The 22,238-nt window shown below is 39.7% G+C and overlaps 1 protein-coding gene across 2 annotated transcripts in view; it reads left to right on the top strand.

The window, feature by feature from the left end:
- LOC101796866 (transmembrane protein 263) overlaps positions 1-22,238 on the top strand; it is a 191,346-nt gene that overhangs the window by 3,231 nt on the left and 165,877 nt on the right. The window contains exons 2-3 of one of the 2 annotated variants that reach the window (XM_072038727.1): positions 6,985-7,072; positions 10,858-10,948. In XM_072038727.1, the coding sequence (XP_071894828.1) occupies positions 10,879-10,948 (70 nt within the window). In that variant the 5' untranslated portion in view covers positions 6,985-7,072; positions 10,858-10,878. The remainder of the gene's footprint in view (positions 1-6,984; positions 7,073-10,857; positions 10,949-22,238) is intronic. The other variant, XM_027459655.3, reaches the window with a different exon arrangement.

The following is a 22,238-nucleotide window of genomic DNA, read 5'->3' as shown; positions in this document are numbered from 1 at the left end:
CTGCTGCAGTGATTGCTTCTAACACTGCTCCTGTCACTGCTCTAACTCTTTAAATGCATTCAGAGGAATAAAAGACATTGAGGGTGTCAGGTGGTATTGAAATTCTTATTTGGGAAAGCAAGCTCAAAGAGGTGACTTCATTTAAGTAGATGCTCCCCTCTTTTTTCAGATTGAAGAGGTTCTGCAAAGTAGGATGAAAGCTGGCGGTGCTTTGGCTTGTGAGTTACGTATTGGGATAAGAGGGTGTCATAGTTAGACATTTTCCTTTGAGAAACTCTTGCAGATATATTTAAGAGAATGAATGTGAAGTTACTGCCTATGGTTGTCCTGTTTTTCTGACTGCTTTTGATACCTGAAGTTGGCAGATCTGATAAAGGGCAGGTATTTTGAAGATTAAGGCCAATCAAAAGTTATGGAAAGTCTAAGAAAATGTTTATCTTGCTTGTAATTACAGACAGATCCGTTTCTGAAGGGTGTCATGGTCTGTCTTGTCAAAATCTGATGTGTGTGTAACATTTCTTATATGTCTCTGATTCTGGCTCATGACAATTGAAATGAAAACTACTTGGGAAAGGAACAGCTTATAAAAGGGAGAACAGACAAGAGGTATTGCTTTTTATGGAGTATATAGTTGTCTTTTTTTTTTTTTCCTGGCATGTACTCTTAAATTTTTTATAGGAAGCAGGAGGAAAGTGAATGTAAGTGATAGGAAGAGTAAAGGGGACCATGGACTGTACAAATACTATAAATTATTCTGACTTTAATATTTGCCTACAATTGGTCGTGTCTGGTAAGTAACCTTACAAATTTTCTGGCTGTTTTCCTTTCCCAGTGTTTTAGCTGAATTTCAGAGAGATGGGAAGAGGTTACATGCTGTCAGAGTTCTGGGCAAGCTACGTGCTTGTGTAGGTGAAGGCAGAGGTAGAGCTCTTAAGCAGCTTCTTCAAAAGACGTGTTGTTGCTGGTTGAACTTACTGGAAGTCACTGAAGTGGCTTGTGTTTTTTGTAGCAAGCTTGATGACCTTAATGCTTATGCAGAGCTGTCTAAGTTCTAGTGCAACTCCTGTGCTTCCTTTCCATGTAAAGATCAGTTTAGAGAGAGAGCCTGTGCGCTTTGCTGGTCTTCAAAAATTACAGGCACCCATTCCTGCTACCAGAATAATTTCTTCCTTTTAAGTCAACAGGTGCAATGTTGTTTGCAGTCATAATGATCAACTGTTGTCTCTATCTGACAGCTGTTTTGTTGCTGGGTGAAGTAACTCTGGCTGGAATTTTGTATGCAGCAAGTTGTGATTTTAATTACGCTTCTTGCTGTTAGTTTGGAAGAAAATGAGATTTCTATGACTCCTGAAATGAAAGGGACATTATTGCTGGCAGTGCTTCTGGCTGTCAAGTTGAAAGCATGCTGGTTAGGTGTAAAATTGGAGAGCTTGGTAGTACCAGGAGGTGTAGTGTTTGTTCTGTAGGGTAAGTAAATAATTTAATTGAAATGCTACTCCTTTAAAGCACTACAACAACAAATGCAGAGTACAGCAAGCAGCGCTGTGAGCTAAAAGAGCTTACGAATGAGTTCTGATCTCAGACCCAAGGAACAAGATACTTTGCTGTGTAACCATCAGGAGAAGCATTGGGGCAGAGATATGTGATAAGCATATTACAATCTCCTGTCTTGCTTGCTCAATGCTAATTCCAAAATGTTTGGTGATTTGCAGAAAACACATTTTGAAATTCCTATTGAAAGAAAATTCCAGACAGAAGTAAGTTCTGGACTGAATAAAATAACTTACACAAACCTCAACTGCCAGCTTTTAAAGTGACTTTTGGTGCTTTTGGAACAACTCTTCAACTTCAAGGGGATTTGCAGCATTATTATTTTTTGTCTACTTTTTTAAAAAATGAAACTGTAAATTTTGAACAATTCAACTTCTATTTCAAACTGTTCCAGTGAAGCCTCTTGTGACTTTGTTGGGAGCGTTCAGATTTGTCAAGCTGGGTACATGCTTATGTATTTTGCATCTGAATATTGTCACAGAAATTACCATGTTGTAGCTGTGAAAATCCTTGGAAAAATTAGTTGAATTTCTGTTCATTACAGCTAAACCAGTGGTTGTGCACTGATAAGGAAATACATGCAAGTAATGTAATTCAAACCAGCCATAGGAAACCGCTGTTACAGAATACTGCTTAATGGGTCCCTCCATGAGCTTTTTTTAATACTGCATGTGAAGTTGTGACTATACTGAGAACAGGAAAAATGCTTTTCTTTTTGTCTGTAGTGTGGTTACGAAAATATTAATGACCTCTTTGATATAGGCCTGTATTAGTAAGCGGAGGAATTCTCATTTGTATTTCAGACAAATTTCTTGTGCTGTCTGCAGCTTTCTAGAGTGATATTTGCACGTCTCACTAGGCAAATGGAAAATACTCTTTCTGCAGTGTGCACTATCTAGTTTCTTTAGTCTGACTAAAATTGGCATTAATCGTGATATCTACCTGCCAAGGATCAGGCAGGAGGAAAAATATTTATCCTGCTTTCACTAATTGTTATGTAGGAAGCACAATAAAACTGCAGGTCATGAAGTCTCGTTGTTACCAGCTTTTAGTTCATCGGCTCAATTGTCTGAGTGAGTTTTTCATTGACAGACAGTGAAGGACTGACAGGATGCAGGAAGACTGCCTCTAACCCAGTGAAACTTCCTAAATTAGTGAGTGGTCAGTTATCAGTAGGAGTTGATTGATATTTTTCATATATCATTATTGGTAATTAATTGATTTCAGATGGGTTTGTTGTGATGCAGGGTCATGCTTCGTTCCTGCATCTTTCCACATCTGTATTCCCTGTTTCAGAGTCTGTCAGGTGTTTCTGTAATGACTTTTGTGTGTGTATTTCCTGTCCCAAGCTTTAACGATTGTTAACGTTTGAATTACACGATGCAGTGACACTTTGCCTCCACGTAACTTCCTTTTTTCCAAACAAGCGCGATTCAGTGCAGCTGGTTTTTCCATAAGAACTGTGTTCTGGTCAAGTAATACCCTTCCTTGTGGAGGTGGTAGTTCAAATCAGAATAGACAGCAAATCATGCAGCATCTTTCTGGGTGATTTTTCAGCGCTTGCACAGATGCACAGTATCCTTTTGATGATTATACTGTTCAGCCTGCTCTGAGGGAGGAGTGCTCCATGGGCTGGGCTAACACAAGATCAGAAGAAAGGTGGGTTTTTTTGTTTGTTTTGAAAAACACTTTCTGTGGTAACACTAATATAGTAAAATTCAGATGGAAAAGAACTATTGATCAAGACAAAACTAAACACAATTATTAATTCAAAGTCCAGAACTGTTTGAACTATGACTGAGTAGAATTATAGAATCTTCAAGGTTGGAAAAGACCTTCAAGATCATATTGACTCTGCTGTTTAAGTGATGCTATGTGCCCCACACATGTTGTGAAGGTAAAACATAAAACAGTTTACTGGTGCCAAATGGACGCTAGACTGTGGTGTCAGTAGCTCTGTTGAGAAGTTACTTATGCCAAGTAAACCCTAACTGGGATTACTCACAGTATGAAGTAGTTTTACTACTGGAGAAGGAGGATTTGATTCTTCTGCTGAGAACAATAGTACTCAGTGTTGCTAACCCCAAATCAAGACAAAAACCTCGTCTCGTTGCTTCTTTCTGCAGGCATGTTCAGTCCCATTGTCAAGACAAAATTAAACATTGTAAAATCATAGCCTCCCTGAGGGTTTTGCCCAAATGCAGAGAACAAGAAGTAATCTAAGCAACTTTTCTAGTACTTTCTTACAGCACACTGTGAACAAAGTGCTATAATTTTACACTAGTGTCATCCTCAGCATTTCTATTTCTGTACTTTCCTTTAATGTTCTAGGGGATTTATAACTGCAACGCAAATTCCCCTTGGGCTGAAACCTGGCACAGAAGCTCTCATTATGAGCTAACCTTGTTTTGTAGAATTAAAAGCAAAGCATCCATCAAAAGGCTCTCTTAAACCAACAAGAAAGTGGGGAAAAAAAAACTGTTTATGGTTGCAGATCAATTTTTCTCTTCTCTACAGGAAAAATCCCTGGCCAACTTTGGAAACCTATAAGGTGTGGGTGTGCAGTCAATAACGATGGCTGATGCACTGGAATGTTTCTGTTGCATTTAGAAAAAAATAAATGGAAGCCTTAATTCTGCAATATACTGAAAGTTCATTGCTGAAATAAAACCTGCAGCTGTAACGAATACCTGCCTGCAAAAGGTGTAGTGATGAATTTCAAAGCTTGTTTCTACTGTTTGAGGTGGTTATCAGTGCTAGTGTAGAAGGGGGAGGTAGGTTAGTTACGTGCTTCAGCTGAAATGAAGTACCTGTGGACAATCAGCTCCTTGGAAAAGAGAGGCATCGTGTTGAACTACCTATATGGTATCTTTCTGATTTTAGAAAAGGATTTTAAACAAAAAGCTAGTTTTGTTTCCTTACGAACTGAGGCTTTGTGTAATTCAGTAGAAGCAGAAAGGATGCTCTGAAGTTGCTTTGAAATATGGAAGATGGCATAATTTATTTTGATTAAACATGAAATATCAAAGATAAGTTCTGGGGAGCTTCATTACAGTGGTTGGATGAAGGAGAGACCCTGAATTAACACTGTCATTAATAACGTCATTGCAGAAAAGCCTAATGAAGCTCAGCTGTTATGTTACTGGATCTGACAAGTCTTTTGTCATCTGCACACGTTCAGCCTAATCATAACATGTACCATCTCCTATTTATAGGAAACAAACCTGGGATGAGAGGAGCTGTTTTGTTTGTGGTTTTAGGAATGGGGAAAGCATGCAATGTGGAGGAAACCAATTATTGTTAGTCCTGTGGGCATGCAGTAAACATTCTTAACATAATGCAGAAATGGTCGATGCTTTCACTCAGGTACTTTAAAAGTATCATTTTAAATTCTCAAAGCACAAACTGTCCTGTGATTAGGGATTACTTTGCTTGTTTTTATCCCACAGATCCACTAAGTTTTTTAACTCTAAAGAGGTGCATTTATCCGTTGTTATCAGTTGAGATATATTGTGCTACATTTAAAAAAAAAAAAAAAAAAAAAAAAGGCTGTTGGATGTGTACTGAGAGAGCTTGCAAGTGAAATCACATGTGGAGCAGTGAAGCCTGCACTGCCATTAATTTTCTTCTGGTAAATTGCTTTATTGGAATTGTGCCTACACAGAATACCAGATCTGCACATCAGTGTTGGGCACGAATGAGGACATGTGATTTAGGCTGGCAGTTGTAGATCGGCGTAGAACGAAGCAGGAGGTATGACCTTGTGGGCTGTTAAGGGAAGGCTTTGCTAGGAAGAAGGCTGTTCTGAATAGTGAAAGAAGTGATGTTCTAGGCTTAAGGGCAGAGTGGGAATAAATACAAAGATGAATGTAAGAAAGAAAAAAATGGTGTAAAGTGTTCAGCAACAAAAATGGAAATAAGAAGATCTAGGTCATGAAATAAATACATTGTTCACTTGAAAATGCACAGAGAAAGTAGCAGCTAAAGCTGGAGTTCGGCCAGCAGTCTAGAATAAGAACTGAAATACTAACCTGCTGGTGAAGCCATGGTTATGGGCTTTCAATTTCTCCAGCTTCTGTTCTGCCAGCTGAAAGTGATTCCCAATAGATTTCTGTATAATGGGGAAAAGTATTAGACTATTTGTGCATGTTGTGGAGTGTGGGGGGGGATGTTTTTGTTTTTGCCTTGTCTGTTTTAGTGTAGGATTTATTTAGAAAACCCTAGGATTTTTCTAGGGATTGAGTATGAATGGCAAGCAGGGCCAGAATTGTAAGATATGTGCCTCTCCTTGTTTGGGAACAGCAGTAAAGTTGTCTTCTTCAAGTTTCCTTCAGTTTATGACTAGTAAGATATTTACCCCAAACCTCATGAAATTTCAGTAATAAAAAATAATCTATCCAGTGAAAAATGATTTTTTCCCCTTACCTTTGTTTGGCCTTAGTTTTTCTTGGTTACTCAGTAGCTTGATCCTGGCTCAGTGAACAGTCAGTTGACAGTCTCCAGTCTAAGATTACATACCATAATTAGTGCAAACTAGAAAAGTAGAATCCAAAAGGCCTAAAAGCATACTTGGGGAAGTTGCTGAGTTTTTCCTTGTTGTTTGAAGATTGTCTGTAGGGACTTTTTGGAAAGCTAAGCAATTTCAATCACTGACTTACCCGTTTGGGCATTTGCATTGACTGTCCTTTGTCAGTGTTGACTTAAATGCAAAATAGACCAATAATGATCCTCTGGTGTTGGAGTTGCTCTTGAAGTACTTGTGGTGGTTGTTTTTTTTTTTTTTCTTTTGAGTTCTTAATATACTACTGAGAAAGAGATAGTATAGGCTGTATGTGTGATTGTGCTGAAATCGTTTGTTAATACAAACATGATGAGAAATGCATGTCTTAGATCCCGTGTCACCAACATAGCTCAGTACCTTGTGGAAAATACCCACCCTCACTGGGTAGGAACCTTCTTCCTTTCTGTCATCACATGGGCTTACTGCAGGACTTGTGAAATATAAAGTCTTTTATGCTACATTTTTCGGTATATTTACAGTGAAATCATGGTCAGATTTATGCTCAAGTATTGTATCCCAGGGAAAAGCGTGAGGTATAATCTGAAATGCTGGTGATTACACTCCAGTTTGTGGCACTTATTTAGTTCAATACTGGCAATCCTCTTGATCCATAAATACATAGCCTTCTCTGAAACACAGAATAAGACAGCAAAATGAGGTTCTTTTCAATTGCATGTTCCTAGGCTCTGTGCCATAACCTATTCCTGTAATAATACATGTTTAAATCCGTGTGTCTCCAATGGGTCTAGTGAGGAATTGAACCACATTCTCGATTTAAAAGGCTATACAAGCCCTGTATAATGAAAAGAATATCGTACAGTTAATAACCTACTGACATTTCTGAGCAGTTAATGCATCTTCCTGCTTCCTAGATGCTTCCAGAATAGAATAGTTTAGTTGGAAGGGACCTACAAAGATCATCAAGTCCAGCTGCCTGACTGCTTCAGGGCTAACTGAAAGGTAAAGCATATTTTTAAGGGCATTATTCAGCTAGGGGGGAGCTTCAAAGTAAAAGCAAAATCTGAATGTATTCTGCTGTGGGTGGAACTCAAGAGGGTTATTAGAGAATTGCTGGACACTAGCATGGCTACTTTGCTGCAGCCCATTAACTTACATGGTTGTATGCTTCCCTTTCAGATCTGTCAAATTTTCTCAAGAATGAAAAAACAGACTTCACTGATGCCCCATTCTTTAAATAAACAAAAACAAAAAGATCAACAGTTTTACCTATCACTCAGTCACAAATCTCCTTATAAGACAATTTCCTAGAATTTTTGGTTGCCATAGATTACCACACTGCCAGAACTGTGGGTATTTTTCATTAGTGATTATATTGCCAAACTTGCAGCAGACCTGGTGAACTGAATTCAGCAGATATAACTTAAAAAAAAAAAGCAATGGACATGCTAATCTAATATACAAAGTCATTGTAAAGAGCTTCTATAATCTTTTTAATAACATCTGTCAACATTTGAACCTTAAGTATTACCTCTAGATATGGATTCTACTAAAACCTAGCATCTCATCTACTGTTGACTGTTTTACATTTTAATTGCTTAGTGAAATTCAGTACTAAGACCGAACTTATTCTGTGGTCTCAGTGATTAAACTGATATACTGATGTCTGATAAACACAAGTGTTTGAGACTGCTTCTCCTAGAAGCTGCCTATATAGAGAGATTAGTGGCAAGATATTTATGTGATTAAAATATCAATGAGATATGAATTTTGCTTATTCTTTAAAAAAAATATTTCCAACTTCATTTGGGAAGTAAGATTTAAGGTTTCTTGCAGGCAGTGTTTTATTTTTTAAAATATTAAATCCTGAAATAAATGCAAATCATTTTGTTGTTTGTTGGAACAATTCTCAAAAAAATACAAAACTACTTAATACAGTTCAAAATATTGTGTTGTGATGAATTCTTTTCGGTAGTGAAAACATTCTTTGCAAAAATTCTGTCTTCTGTTAGCTATTAAGAATGTTCTATAAAAGTACTAATCTTGGACAGCATATTTTTCTTCTGTGGGATTCAAGTAGCAAGTGCTAAAATTTTGAATTGGAAGGAAGTGCTAGCAAACAGTATCTCAGCTATGGACTTTGTGGTGGTCTGTAGTGCTCTGATTTTTTTACAGATGGATTTGTTAATACTAGTTTAGTATTAGGGCTAGTTTAGGGCTACAGAATACTAGTTTAGTATTAGGGCTAGTTTAGGGCTACAGTTGACCCTCGGCTAAGATAAAAATTTATTTCAGGATAAGTGTTGTCAATGATGACGGTTGTACTGGAGAGACATATGGCTAGTGAACACTGACTACTTCATGCATTTCAAAAAAAAAAAAAAAAGATAATGCCATGGCTCTCTACTGATAGCATTTTGCATCCTGGCGTTTGTGTAAACGACAGCAGATATAAACCGAGGGAGCTTCACTATCATAAATTGTTGTAAGGATAAACCACTAAGAGGGTTTGTCTAATGGTAGCAAAGTGAGATTATTGACTCCTCAGAAGAAGGTAATTCACCCACAGTGAATGTCTGCTGCTTTTTTTAAATCACTGGAAGTCGTATAATTAGTACAGACTTTGCCCTGCATGGAGGGTTCTTTAAATCTGTGTTTTTTGTTTTTTTGTTTTTTGTTTTTTTTTTAAATAATGTTAAATAATTTTGGTCTTTGTGAGACTATTTCTAGTATAGGACTTCTTACAATTCTGATCCAGAATGTTTTCAATGCAAATACTGGTGCCTTATTTACATCTTTCATGTGAAAATGAATGTTTTGGTGTACTAACATATCCTTGTATTCTCTCACTCTCGGTACCATTTAGGTAACAAACAAACGTATCGAGATATGTTTATTGCCTGTGGTTGATGTAGAAACTTGCTCAAGTACATATTCTATATTCAATTTGTTCCTGTCCAGATTTTTTTTTTTACACTTTCTTAAAATGTAGATCACGTTCATCAGGTGAAGTGATGAGATGGCTAGACCTTTAAATTTGAAACTGATCCCTGGGTTTTGATTTTTTGATTAGACCATCTCAGTTAAGTTACTGCTTTCTCATCTGTGCTCTGTGGTAAATATCTTTTTTTCTTTTCCGTGAGAGCTGCTATGAGGAATGAAAATGTTTGAACTCGTACCTTGTATTAGTATGTAGTGGGCTCTGATCAAAGCTGGTATTGGTATCAGTTGTTTTTAAATGTGGAGAAATACTGATTCAGTGTTTATGCCTTAGGTAAAGCTTCCACTGCTATGAATGGCAAAAGTCAAGGTTGCAACAATGGCACTGACACAATAGACTTGTGCGCTTGTAGACTTGTACCTGTTTTGTTTCCCTTCAGCTCAGTTTGGTGACGTGTATTTTCATGCCCATTTTTCTGAACAAAAGGAGAGGGAAATGAATGAAAGTGTAATGTAGTTGTTTAAAGGAATAAATCTAAAAAAGTCTTTTTTACATGCAAAGTTCGGAAACAGAAAGTATTCAATACTTAATGTTGAGTGAAACCTTATAGTCACGGGGTTTGAAAAATATAGAAATAGTGCAGGCTGAATACTATGATCCCTTTTTTTCCCCCAGAGTTTGGATAGCAAAATCTTGCAAGCTGTTGATGTACCAATGTTTAAGCTGGCTTCTGTAACCTTCCAGCTGCATATGCTAGTGTGCATTTTCAGATGGCTTGGACTACAAACCTATTCATGTATTCAATGCCCAAAAGCACTGTTTGAGTGCTATGTTTCAGATTTTACTTTTGACTGTACTAGCATTTGAAAAGAAAACAACTGATTCTTTTTTTTTTTTTAAAAAAAAAAAAAGATTGATAGCTATCCCTACTGTTTCTTCTGCCATTACTTTAAAAAAAAAAAAAAAAGGAATGGGAGGGGGACACACCTTTTCTGTTTTTCTTTGATCCTGTGAAACTGCAAAAGCAACTATACCTCCAAGCTTCACAAGTCCTTACAATTTTGTGTGTGAAAAGTGAGTTCAGCAGCCTTAAATACAAATGAGTGCTCTCTAAGTCAACAAATCTGATAGGTCACATCTGTACACAAGCAACGTTGCAGGCTTTTTCCAAGATCCTGGAGGCTGGTGAGTGAAATTGCAAAACTTTGGAGGGCAGTCTGGTAGTTTTCCAGTTGAGGTTTGTTCAGCGTGTTATATATGCAAGTACAAATGGAACTGATGGGGGAAAGCTATGTGATTAGCAGACCTGGTTGGTTTAGAAGACTGTAGACAAGTTTGTTTTGTCTTCCTCTGAAAAATGAGGTGTAATACCACTTATGTAACCCATATCTTACCTTCTCCTGCATTCAACGGGGCATCAGCTTTTCATAATCCAGTGTTGGTAAGACACAGATGAATCGTCTTAAATCAAAGATCATATTTTTTTCCTTGAAACTTCCAAAGGATGCAAATCTGCTGCTACCCTTTGTAAATGGGGATTTGAAATGGTAATTCCATTATGTATATTAAATATAATTTAGAAATTGTTTCACCACTCAGTTCCTGGTTTAGTCCACTCAGACCCTCATACTTCTTCTTGCTAGCTTTGCTAACTTGAGTCTTTTTTTTTTTTTTTTTCCCTTCTATAAGTAATTAGACTGCAAACAAATCTACCAGCAGCTTTCTTCATCAGCTGAAGTGAGCTCCTTGTGTGCTTAACGTCTGGCATATTATCTAATCCTGTAATTATTTTTGCGGTTCCTTTCTGAACTTTCTCCAATTTACCTCCTCTTGTTCTGTTCTACAGGGACCTAGCTTAGAAACACAGATGGTGGAAGATGAAACTGAGACAACAAGTGAAGAACTGCCCCCTCATCTGCGGGAAGAGCCTCCTGAAGGTACAGTGATGGCAGTCGGTGTAAACTCATTGCATTAAACTGGGGAAAGTGTTCAGGCCAAGGAAATCGTCTTTCTTGCTTGATTTGACTTTGAGCCTTTGCTATTTTTTTTTTTCTTGAGAGGGATAAGGCTTTCCTGAGAGCAGAGCCAGCCTCCCAACTGGAGGCTGGAGGTCTAGCCAGCCTCCAATCCTACTTTTGCATTCAGAGAAGGTTACACCTGCTATACTGCAGACATTGTTCTGCATTCTCTTTTAACAATATGGTTTCTGATTAAAATTGTCCTGCCTGATCATCCTGCCTGTAAGTTTAGGAATAAAAGGCCTCCTGTATTGTGGTGTTTGTGATGTTTTGAGTGATCATTAGGGAAGACTTCCTAGTAGTCACCTATTCTTTCTCCTTACCTCACTGTGCAGCTTCTTGCTATTAATATTGTCCCCAGCAGAGCCTTGTCAAAGGCATTTTAGTGATTTTGTTTCTTTCCACCATCTCTCTTGGAAGCCAGTTTAGCCATCTCACGAGGAGGCAGTGAGAGGCTGTCAGTCAGTAGGAGGCTCAGAAATGCCAATTTTAATTAAAAAAAATCTTGTTTGCAATGACATGTTCTGGATTTATAGAGAGAATGGATCTTTCCCACTGTGTAAGTGTTGCATACGTATATATGCAACAAAATAGGTGTCACTTTATTTTGAACGGAAGCTGCTAACATTGTAGCAATCGGTGTTTAGAGCTTTGTTTCCAGTTCAGTGACTTTTAAAACACAATCACTCATAATCATTCTGGACAGCTTAAACAACCCAGAGTGTGCTGAGGTTCTTATTAGCAACTCACTGTTAAAATATGACATGTCAGTGGGAAACATAAATGTGTTTTGTATTTTCCCTTTAAGAGAAGAATCTGTTCTTGATATAGTATTTATACTGACAGCTATTCTTAAAGAGCATATGAACCAAATAGATAGTTTTAGGTATTTTCTGCTCCATCCCTTTTTGTTGAGTGTTCTGTTAGTTTTACCATTAAGTTCTAATTTCTTGCTCTGCCATTTCGTATACCCTTTGGCAATTGCGATACAGAGAGGTAAGTGAAAGGCAGGTCTCTCTTTGCAACTTTATAAAGCCAGAAGGAAATGCATGCAGAAGACATTGTCATTAATATATATGTGTGTGAGATATACTTACATGTAATTTGTTACTACATGTATATGTCTGAGTATACAGCGGATATTATCTTTCTTTCTAGGCAATGTCAGGTAAGCATGTAGTGTAAATGCGTTTTTGAAGTAAGAATTCTGGTCAGTAGTCTGAGTTGGTTATTAAATGAGCCTAGAGACCAGATTCTGAAATGTAAAACACAGGAGATCGTCTTGTCTCATCAGTTTATCAGGAGTACACTTAAATTTTTGAACTTTGCCTTTGAATTATGTAATCTGAAGGGTTTTTTGAATGTGACTACGTGTTTTTGCAATTGAAAATGCTTGCTTCTGTCTGCAATCTCACTGGTTTGAATAATGATGAAAAATATCAGCATTAATATTCCAACTGTGTGATTTGTTGGGCAGGCTGGGGAAAAAAGTGTGTCCCAGATATGCCTGCTTTACTAGTGTGAGAGGGGAAAACTGTAACAGTTCAGCTGGTTTGGTTAGGCAGCAAGCAGTATGTTCTTTTAAAGTCTAAGCACAGCATCGACTGTTTTGAAAGACAGTGATACTAAGACTAGCAAAATAGGAGGGATACTGAGAGCACAACTTGAACGAGAGACTTATTGGGAGAGGAGGTGGGAGAATTGCTCCTGAAAGATAGCCATCGGGTTTATGCTGAAATTACAGCTAGCTGTAGTGGAGCTGAGTTACAGTAATGTTGCTTTGAAGCTGCTGTCTACCAGCATCGCCAAACAGAATTACTCTGAAGTTCATACGGTTGCTGGAGTGATTACAAATACCCCATGACAGAAATGGATCTCTGAAGTTCTTTTAATAAGAAATGCCATTAAGCGCTATCATCTTGTTCTTCTACTGCTTTCTGGTTTCTTCTGATAGCATTTTCCTAGTTAAATCAAATGCCTTGCAATAAATTAACCATGTTGTCATGCCCGCTTTGCTCTTGTTTCTTGGGATCTGTGAATTGGAGCCTATGCTGGCTTGCCTTCTGGTAATGAGCGCATAAGGGATGGAAAGCTCTCTAGAGCCGGTGTCCTTCCAGCACACTTCATTATTTCACTGTATTGCATCACGGTAACTCTGGTTTCCAGCTTGCACAGCGCCTTTACTCTTCTCCTGAAAGGAGGGGAATTGGAGGCACTGTGCTGTGTAAATATTGCAATAAAATAAAAGGTTGTTCTTCAGGGATTGTCATGTTTCGGAGCGGTATTGCAGTATGGCCTTCTACAAATGAAGGGGCAATTTAACAAGTTCCTCGTGTCCATAAGTCTTGTGGATAAGCCTGTGTAAGTGTGCAGCACACTTTGCTTTCTGGTGCTGTGTGCCAGGCAGCCTGTCGGTATTTGAGACAAAGTTCTGTGGCGTAAAAAGTAAACCAACCAGGGAATCCCCCAAAAGGTGACAGAGTTGAAGTTAATAGTTCTGTGTGTGAAACCCACTTAGTTTATCTGCTGCCAGAATTAACTGCTTTAATGAAGTCAGAATACACGAGGCAAAGCCGCATCTGCTGCGGGATCACATGAAGCGGTGTTGGCTGCCACAAGGGCTGCCTCTCCCCTCAGGAAGGCGCCGCCATGCCCTGCCCTGTGCTGAAGCGGCCCCGCGCCCCGTCAGGGCCCGAGCGCGGGCTCCGGGCCGCTCCCCGCGGCGGCCACCTGAGGGCGCTGCGCGCTCGGCGCTGCGGCAGCCGCCAGCGGCTCGTCCGGCCCCGGCCCTGCGAAGGGCCCTGTCAGGGTTTGTGGCCATGTAAAACCACGCTTGGGGTGCCTCTGGGGTGCATCCGAGTGAGCGAGAGAAAGTGATTAAACCCATTAGCTTCTTCCCGTTAGGCTGCTTGTGGAAATCTACAAAGAGAGCTTTCCACACGTGCACCTCAGGAAGACTGTTTATCCCCTAGTGATACTTTTACCTCTGGTGTTTTACGATCCATCTATTCAGTTCGCATTTTTATCTTGTCCCCCTTTAATCCTGTTAACATTTTTTGTTTGTTTTCGTTAAAAGGCAAGTGCAAGGTGTGGTAGCAATTAGCTTCTGGAGCGCTGCTGAAGCCCCTCGCTGGCATCTCAAGTGTTTGCTGTTGAATGCCGGCCTGATCGTCATGAGAGAACTCGATTTTGTTACGGATACTGCACGGTGCGGCTGTACCTAAGTTTCTTTATCTGCTGTTTCAGAGTTGTGTTGCTGACTATTTAACACAGAGCACTGTTAACCGTGTCAGTTCTTGGTTATAGACATACTGAGTCCAGGGAAGGACCACTGGATGGAGCCAGGCTCTTTCTGGTGTTGCCCGGTGCCAGGACAAGGGGCAGTGGGCACAAGCTGGAGCTCGGGAGGTTCTGTCTGAACACTGGGGAGCACTCCTGTGCCGTGTGGGTGATGGAGCCCTGGCACAGGTTGCCATGTGGAGTCTCCTTCCTTGAGATCTTCAAAATCTGCTGGGATGTGGTCCTGGGCGACCTGCTGCAGGTGGCCCTGTTTGCACAGGGAGCTGGACCAGGCGGCCTCTGCAGCTCCCTGCCAGCCTCAGCTGTTCTGCTTTTCTGTGATTTTCGTGGTTTTCCACCTTGTATCTGCTATTTCTTTGTATTTATGCTGTGTCTTTCTGAAGTCCTTGTGTACATCATCTGTTACACCAATTCTTAAGAGAAAAGTAGCATTACTCTGTGAAACAGCAACTGTTACACATTTCAGGAATGCATCCTCAACATATTCTGTGGTATGGCTATTCCTTTTGGCCCTATGTTGCTAATTAGCATCCAGTATACTAAAGCTTAGTGCAAAGTGGTACCGTCAAGTTGAAAAGCGGTGTCACTGCTTAACAGCAGTATCCCCTCTTGGGAGATTAAAGACCAATTGTTCTTCCCTTGTCTTTATGTATTAAACATCAGAATTTTATCAGCCAACATACTATGATCAGTCTGTCAATGAGCATGAGTCTTGCAGCAGAGCCAGACGTGCTATCTCTTCTGCGGTCTTCAGACCTAGTGGAGATGGTTTTTCTTTGTTGCAGACAGATTGGGCCTTATGGAGTAAAACTTTATTAAAAGCAATGGGTCTTAGCAGCTCTGCAGTAGTATATAACAAATCTTGGGGAATTTACTTTCCAAATAACTCTGGTGTTCCTAATTCAAATTTTTACATTCTCTGTGGGTAGAGAGCACACATGGATAGTTACTGTAAATCAGATGATTTGCACCAATTTAGTACATAGTATCTTGTGTGAACCCTATAATCTGTCTCTGTGGAGGCATATAGCTTTTTTCTGCTGTTTTATGTCTTCGGCAGGATAGAAGTGTATTGCATGCTTCTGTGAGAAGCTTTAGGACTTCTTATCCACAGTTTGGGAATCTCTGATCCAAGGTATCTATCTGGGAGCTTTGTGGATCACTCATTCAGGATTGCCTTTGGATGCAAGTATTTTACCCAGATGTTTTATCTGTGCAGATCTAACTCGAATAGAGTAGTGTTTCAATTCCAGTACCACTATGTGTTTGAAGTTTCTGAAACTAATTAGGTTTCTCTTCGTGCTGGGGTGATGTTGGGTCACTCTCTTATGAGAACACATCAATTTTTTGAAGCTATCGGTAAGCGGAAGAATTTGCCTGTTTACGCATCTCACATGAGATGCGAGACATTCAGTTTACATCCACACTATAGGTGTCTAACTTTGTTGAAATGCTATAAGCAGATGATTTTTTTCATGAATGGATGGTGCTTTCCAACTAGTTTTAATTATTCTTGACAGAGAACAGTCTCCATCAGTGATGAAATATTATTGTTGGGCCAACCTCATTAAGTGCCACGCCAAGATTTGAATGCTGCAAATGTGAGCTTTATCGTGTTCTGTGTCTTCATTTTGCAAGTGTTTCCTATATTTGTCTCTAAATTGACTTTGTGTTAAATAAATACAAAGAAATCACCTTAGAAAATGGCACTGTCGTAGCAATTCCATTTCCAGTAAGTGTTAAGCTCTGTACTGAAAAATGTTGCTTTTTTTTCTGTTATAAAGGAACTTCATTTAAGTTGCCTGTGGCACTTGTACGTGTGTACATAGTGGATTACACTGCATGTGCATACACAGTCCACCAGACTAATATCTTCAAGAAATTCTCTGTAGCTGTGCTATTTGCTAAGCCCTCCTCTACTTTCCCAGGTCAAATCAGTGTGCTTCAGTGTGCTATCTACTGAAGTCCAACAGCGAAATCCTTTTACAGAGGAGCTCTTTAAACGATCTGCTTTTTTTGTCTGATGGCCAGTTGGCAACGTTTTCAGCCTGGATTCGCCTCTGCAGTTCTGTGGTCTTACAACTAAAGCAAAAGGCTGGGAACTGGGACAACTGTAATCTATTCCTAGTCTTACTATTGACTTACTCCGTGGCACTAGTCATGTAGATTAGTCTTCCCTGAACTGTGGTATTTTGTTATGTATGGAACAGAAATGGCTGCTCTTATTTATAAACGAGGATGGTTAAAAACACACATTGTAACATTTTAGGCTTTTAGGTACTTGAAAAATAATACAGAAAACGTGATTGCAGTGTATAAATAATGTAAAACTTTGCTTGATATGTAACTTGTCAGGCTTTTTTGCATCCACAAAAAGGTGATTGGCCTTGTCAGATAACTTCATATAGAAAGACAGGTTTCTTAAAAAGCAGAGAAAGACATTAGCAGCGAGGCTGTCTGTTCTTTGTAGCTGGGACTTTATGTACCTGGCATGTCTTCTCATCTGTAAAAACATTTCCTGAGCTACTTTTGTAAATGGCCCGAGGCTGAAGAGCAACATTTCAATATCATCTGTCTCTTCTTAAGGCACAGATTCTGTGCAGCCATACTCTTCTGTTGGCCAAAACAGTTCTTGCCTTTGCAAAAATAAATGACCGGGAGTGTCAGCTCAGTCTTCTACTCAAAAGTCTACCTTAATATTTCTAGTAGAGTTGTAAAGCACATTGACATGAAACCAAATGCTAATCCTATGTTTCTGTTTAATTTATTGCTATCATTATTTTAGTGAAAGCTGAGGTTCTTCTTTGTTTAAATTCTCCAGTGGCTTCCTCATGCTTTATTTAATTTTGTTCTCTGGGGGAAATCAGCAGTCTGAAATTGGAAAAAATATTCAGGCAGTGTGTACCACTTTTTTCCTCTCTTTCACGCCCCAGTCCTGCTGTATTACTGCTGCTGTATACCTGCTACTGACAGTGTGCATCTTCCCTTCAGCAGCTATATTACTTGGTCTCCTAGAAACAGCATGAAAGCTATTTAAATTGTTTTTATTCCACTTCTCCCTCTGCCCTTTTCTTTCCTCTTCACTATCTTTGTATGATATAATGAGATGTTACTTTGACAGCTCAGCATCCCTTTTCTCTAGCCTACTCCATGCCCTGCAAATCATTCTGTCACTAAGTGTTGTATGTGTGCACAGCATATGCTGTTAATGGCAGCATAAATAGCCTCCAAGTGCCTGGCGGATTCCAGAAGAAAGATTCTTGTAGCTTAAGTGTGGGAAACCTCTTATCAGTGGATCTTGCTAATACAATAATGTTACGAAGTGAGTCAATAACCATCTGGTTTTCCCTGAGGGTGTTTGCGCATAGGATAGGGATAACAACAGTTTTACCATTTGCCTTGGCATCATCCAAATGTAGACATTTCAGGGTGAAGGGCCAGTGGGAAGCCTCTGTCAGAAGATGCATTTTTATCAATTACTAGCGAATGTGTTTTATTCTAGTAATAGGGTTTTGAACTGCAGGAGTGTCAGGATTCTGTTATGTGAGTGAAAGCAGTATACCTTACAACCCAGCTGAAGTGGCAGACATTTGTCACCATTTCTGTTATAATTAGAGACATATAAAGTTATGGATGCAGGAGAATGTTTTTACAATGTGTTTTTCATTTTGAAGACTAAGATGAGATACTCAGAAATGAGCCAATTGCTTTTAAATAAATCTTTTGGACTTGCAGCTCTCAGTCTTTCAGTTCTAAAGCTGAAAAAAGTGATTCTTATTTGTTCCTAATGGAGTAAAAAAAAAAAAAAAGATGCAAGTGAGTCTCTGTTTACTTATAGCTACAGTCTGAAGTGCTAAATAAGAATGAGCAATGCAGTAAATCCAGGTCAGAAGCTAAATTGAATCAGTATATCAGTGTGTTAGCAACGATGGTATCCTGAACTGCTAAACTATCAGAGGGTTATAAGCAGGCAATTAAATCATAAGGTTGGTATATGAGGCTGTTAATTCTGCCTCAAAACGGAGTGGAATGCTCACTTAACATTTCATAAGCATCTGCAGTCTCAACCTGGCTGCCTGTCTTGATTTCAGCTGTTTGTGAACAAGTTAAACCACTACTTTAACTGCTGGAATGATTGCACAGTTGCACCAGTCTGGTCTCTCCTGGGCCAATGGTTTTGTGATCCAAAACTAATCTTATTCTGAAGAGCAGAGTGTCTTTCAAGTTTATGAAATCAAACTGGAAACCCAAGGGCTTTTTGGTCAATTTTCTTGCCCTCTGGGATAATAGTCTTAAAATAAAACAAAAAAACTTCTTCAGCTACTTAAAAATTAGGTTGAACTCTAGTTTTTGTACAGAATAGTGTTGCATTAGTGTGTGCGTGCGTGTGTGAATTCTCTATCTTGATTTTCAGGTAACAGCAAAGACAAATGCACAATGCACTTGCCTTATTAGTGTGGAGGATTCTCAAGCCGTTGTAATTACTACTTTGGCATATTACAGGAGGACCTGTCCTCTTTCTGTCCAGCTGACATGTTGCCTAGTAAGAAAGAATTTAGCTAATGCTAAATTTCATGTTTGCTTCTTTGCTATGCCCTCTCTGTTCCACTAATATATATTTTTTTCAATTTTGCCACAAAATATGTAATATTCAGTAGGATATACTTACTGCAAAAAGTTTTAGGTGACTCTTATTTTTGGGTTATGTTATGAAAAAATAACGCTATTTTTCAGATCATATCCAGAAGGAAATAACATACATTTTCTTCTCATAAAATATTAAATCAAATTTGCAGGTAATGGCAAAAATTTGGCCATGATATTTCTTTGACTTGTGAAAGGGTCTTAGGATCTGGGGTTTTTAGAAGAATGTCTTGGAAATTTCTTACTGTAGAGGCGAGGTTAATAGTTTGGAGCTATAACAAATTTTATTTTCTAGCACCAGAGACCTGATCTTTGGAACAAATGAGAGGCTTTCAAGAGGTAGGCAGGAGATGAAGAGTTCATAAGGTAGATGTGTGTGCCACTTAACTGAATACCTATTCAACCAATGTAGGACTCTAAAAAACTGGTAACATTGTTGAATTCTACTGTTTCCACCTTTCTGGAACTGAAACTTTATTCTAAAGGTAATAACCCTATGCAGAATTTCGAAGTCACGGATTGTTGTTTGTATCCTGTATAAACTGCTGCTGTCTTTTTTTCCTTCCCCCCCCATACTTTTCCAGAGATTTGAGGAGGGGGCGGGAGGCATTCAAGGCTTTGTTTTATAATAGTTCGCTTTTTCCCTAAAAAGTTCTTGTATTTCTAAACTACAAAATTGGAATAATTTTAGGTAACTGTGTGAAGTTGTCCTCTTTGGTTAAGCCAAACATTTGTGTGTATCCAGTACTGGAAAGTGTGACTGTATGAAGTACCATGTACTTCTCTCTCACCCCTCCAAAAGCTAATGAACAAAACCCCCAGATTTAATAAAATGTTATTATGATATGGTAAACATGGGCCTCTGGGAAATGCAAACTGAAGCTGCAAGTTTGAGTGTGGGCTGTATTTTATAGCTCAAGAATGTTAATGGTACTGTTATTGCAGTGTTTTATTCCTAGCATCTTGGGGGCTGTTTCTTATTTTTTTTCTTGCTTAAAATATTTGATTTATTTAATCAGGGAAGTGGGTAAGTGCTTCCATTCCATGGATCTTGTATCTTTATGCTGAGAGTGGGAAAAACACATTTACCAAGTTTGGATATTGGCTAAAAATCTTGCTTACGTTATGTAAAGAAATCTTGTTTCCTGTGAAATCTGCAGACGTTTAAAGTTTGTGATTAACTGAACCCAGCTGTAATTAAAACACGGTTTGGTCATTGGTTGAAGCTTAACGTGTTCCCACACAGCTTCTGCAAGAGCTGTTCCTACGTCTGGCCCTGGTGGCACGCTCCCAGTGGTGCCCACCTACGCAGCCACATGTTTTCGGTTCCTGGCCCAAAAGCAGCAGTGTGCCCAAAGCCAGGGATTGCCTCTTCCTGGAGGAAGTGTGGACATAGCCAGAGTGAATTACCTTCTGTGTCATCCCCACAGATCATAGATGGAAGGATGTGTTGTCCACGTGAATAGAGCCTGTAGCGTGCAGGTGAGCTTATACGGAATCTAAGGACAGGGTTTGGGACCACGATGTGCTCTCCTGGCAGTCTCAGATTTTAGGGAGGAAGAGGGAGGTGCAATGACAGTATCACTGAAGATGTCTTTTGTGATAGCCTAGAGGAGTCATCTTTTGATGTCCATGTGCTACACTGAAGCTAGTAGAAGCAGCAATTAAGACAATGGGGAAAACAGCGGGATCTTGCCTTTCAAACTTCACTCCTCTTGGCTCTGATCCAGGTATCATGAATATGACATGAGACACTTTGTTGATATTTGATTAACTGGGAGGCTTGTTCTTGTTTTGTGTGACACATTGCAAGTTAACCACCCGGCATGCTGACATGTGCTATTGAAAACAAACACTGAAATCAACGCTGGGAAGCAGGCTGCCAAACACACCGAGCAGGAGGCTGAAGGAGCCTGCCCTCGGGGAACCGGCTGTGAAGGGCCTCGAGGAGTTTTCTGCAGCCCTGGCACCTACAGCTCTGGAGTTGGGCGCTGCATTCACCCCCGTTCATTTTCAGAAACAATTTCTTCAGCTGTCCCGTGCAGGTAAAACACTTCAGATGCAACTTGGGGACAGTGACTGGCACGAGTTGTGCTCAGGCAGAACTTTCTGCGGGAATCAGCTGGCATGCACGGCGCATCCTTCAAGCCGCTGCTGGCACCTTTCCTGCTCGCGGAGCCCCTGGGTGGGAGAGCTCTCCAGCAGTGGGATTTTCCATTCTCCCACTTCTTTGCGGCTGAGTTGTTGCTGCAGGCAGCCCAGTAGAGGGCTGCCAAGGGCTGGGACAGGCACTGGTTAGCGAACCGAGGTCTTGCTTAAGCCGGTGCTGACAGATGTGATTAGAGTAATGGAGTGGCTTTTTTTTTTTTTTTATACATCACACTTGCTTTTTCTGTGAGTTTAAGTTCCATGACATCAAGAATGTGTCAGGGCTTTCCTATTTTATGAGTAATGAATTTCAGGAACAAAACTTGAAGACTTAGCAAAGCTGCTTTTCCCTCTAATTCCCTTCTCATTCTCCTTTATATTCCAAGTTTTTTTGATGCCCCCTCTCTTAATGGAGATCTCGGTGTGGAAACCATCCCAGATTTCCCAGTCAGCAATAGAATATCTTTAAAGGAGGCGTTATCCAGACAAGGGATTAGGTTTAAGGGTACTAAATATTGAAAGGAGTAAAAATTGTAGCACAATGCACAATAGCTGTTGAGATCTTTGCAGCCCTTAGCTGTATTTTCAGACCAGCTTCAGAGCGTAACAGGAAACCTCCTGCTGATTCAGTGGGCACTTTCAATTCCACTTAAAGTGAAATGTGCCCTCTGACCTGTTTTCAGACAGCTGTGCAAAGCCTGTGAAAACACTCGAGTTGTCTTGTCTGGAATTGCAGATCTACATCGCCTGGTGCAGCCAGGAGGTGGGTGGCCTCCGGGGACCCCCGTGTGCTGTCTGTGAGAAGCTGTTAGGATTTTGGGGAGGGGGTAAGCAGGCCTTACGTAAGATGCCTTGTCCTTCTTGAAAGCAGTTAGCTGCTTTTTCTTTTCCTTTGAGGCAGGTGCAAGGGGAAAAAATAAATCTTTAAATGTACCTGCTAGTTTCCAGGTTGAGATTTTAATCTTTTTTTTTTTTTCAAGTATTTTTTTTTCCATGGAAAGAAGCTGTATCCTGCAGATCATGGAGTGTGACTGGGGTAAAGGGAAAAGAGCAGCTGGGAAGAAGAGGAATGGAGGGTGGGCACATTTTCATGCTGCTGTAATGAATTACAGCCAGA

Source organism: Anas platyrhynchos, chromosome 5, assembly GCF_047663525.1.
Source record: "Anas platyrhynchos isolate ZD024472 breed Pekin duck chromosome 5, IASCAAS_PekinDuck_T2T, whole genome shotgun sequence".
In the NCBI taxonomy this organism is placed as follows: Eukaryota; Metazoa; Chordata; class Aves; order Anseriformes; family Anatidae; genus Anas; species Anas platyrhynchos.
The sequence above is the reverse complement of the archived record's forward strand: the minus strand, read 5'-3'. Positions and strand labels throughout refer to the sequence as shown.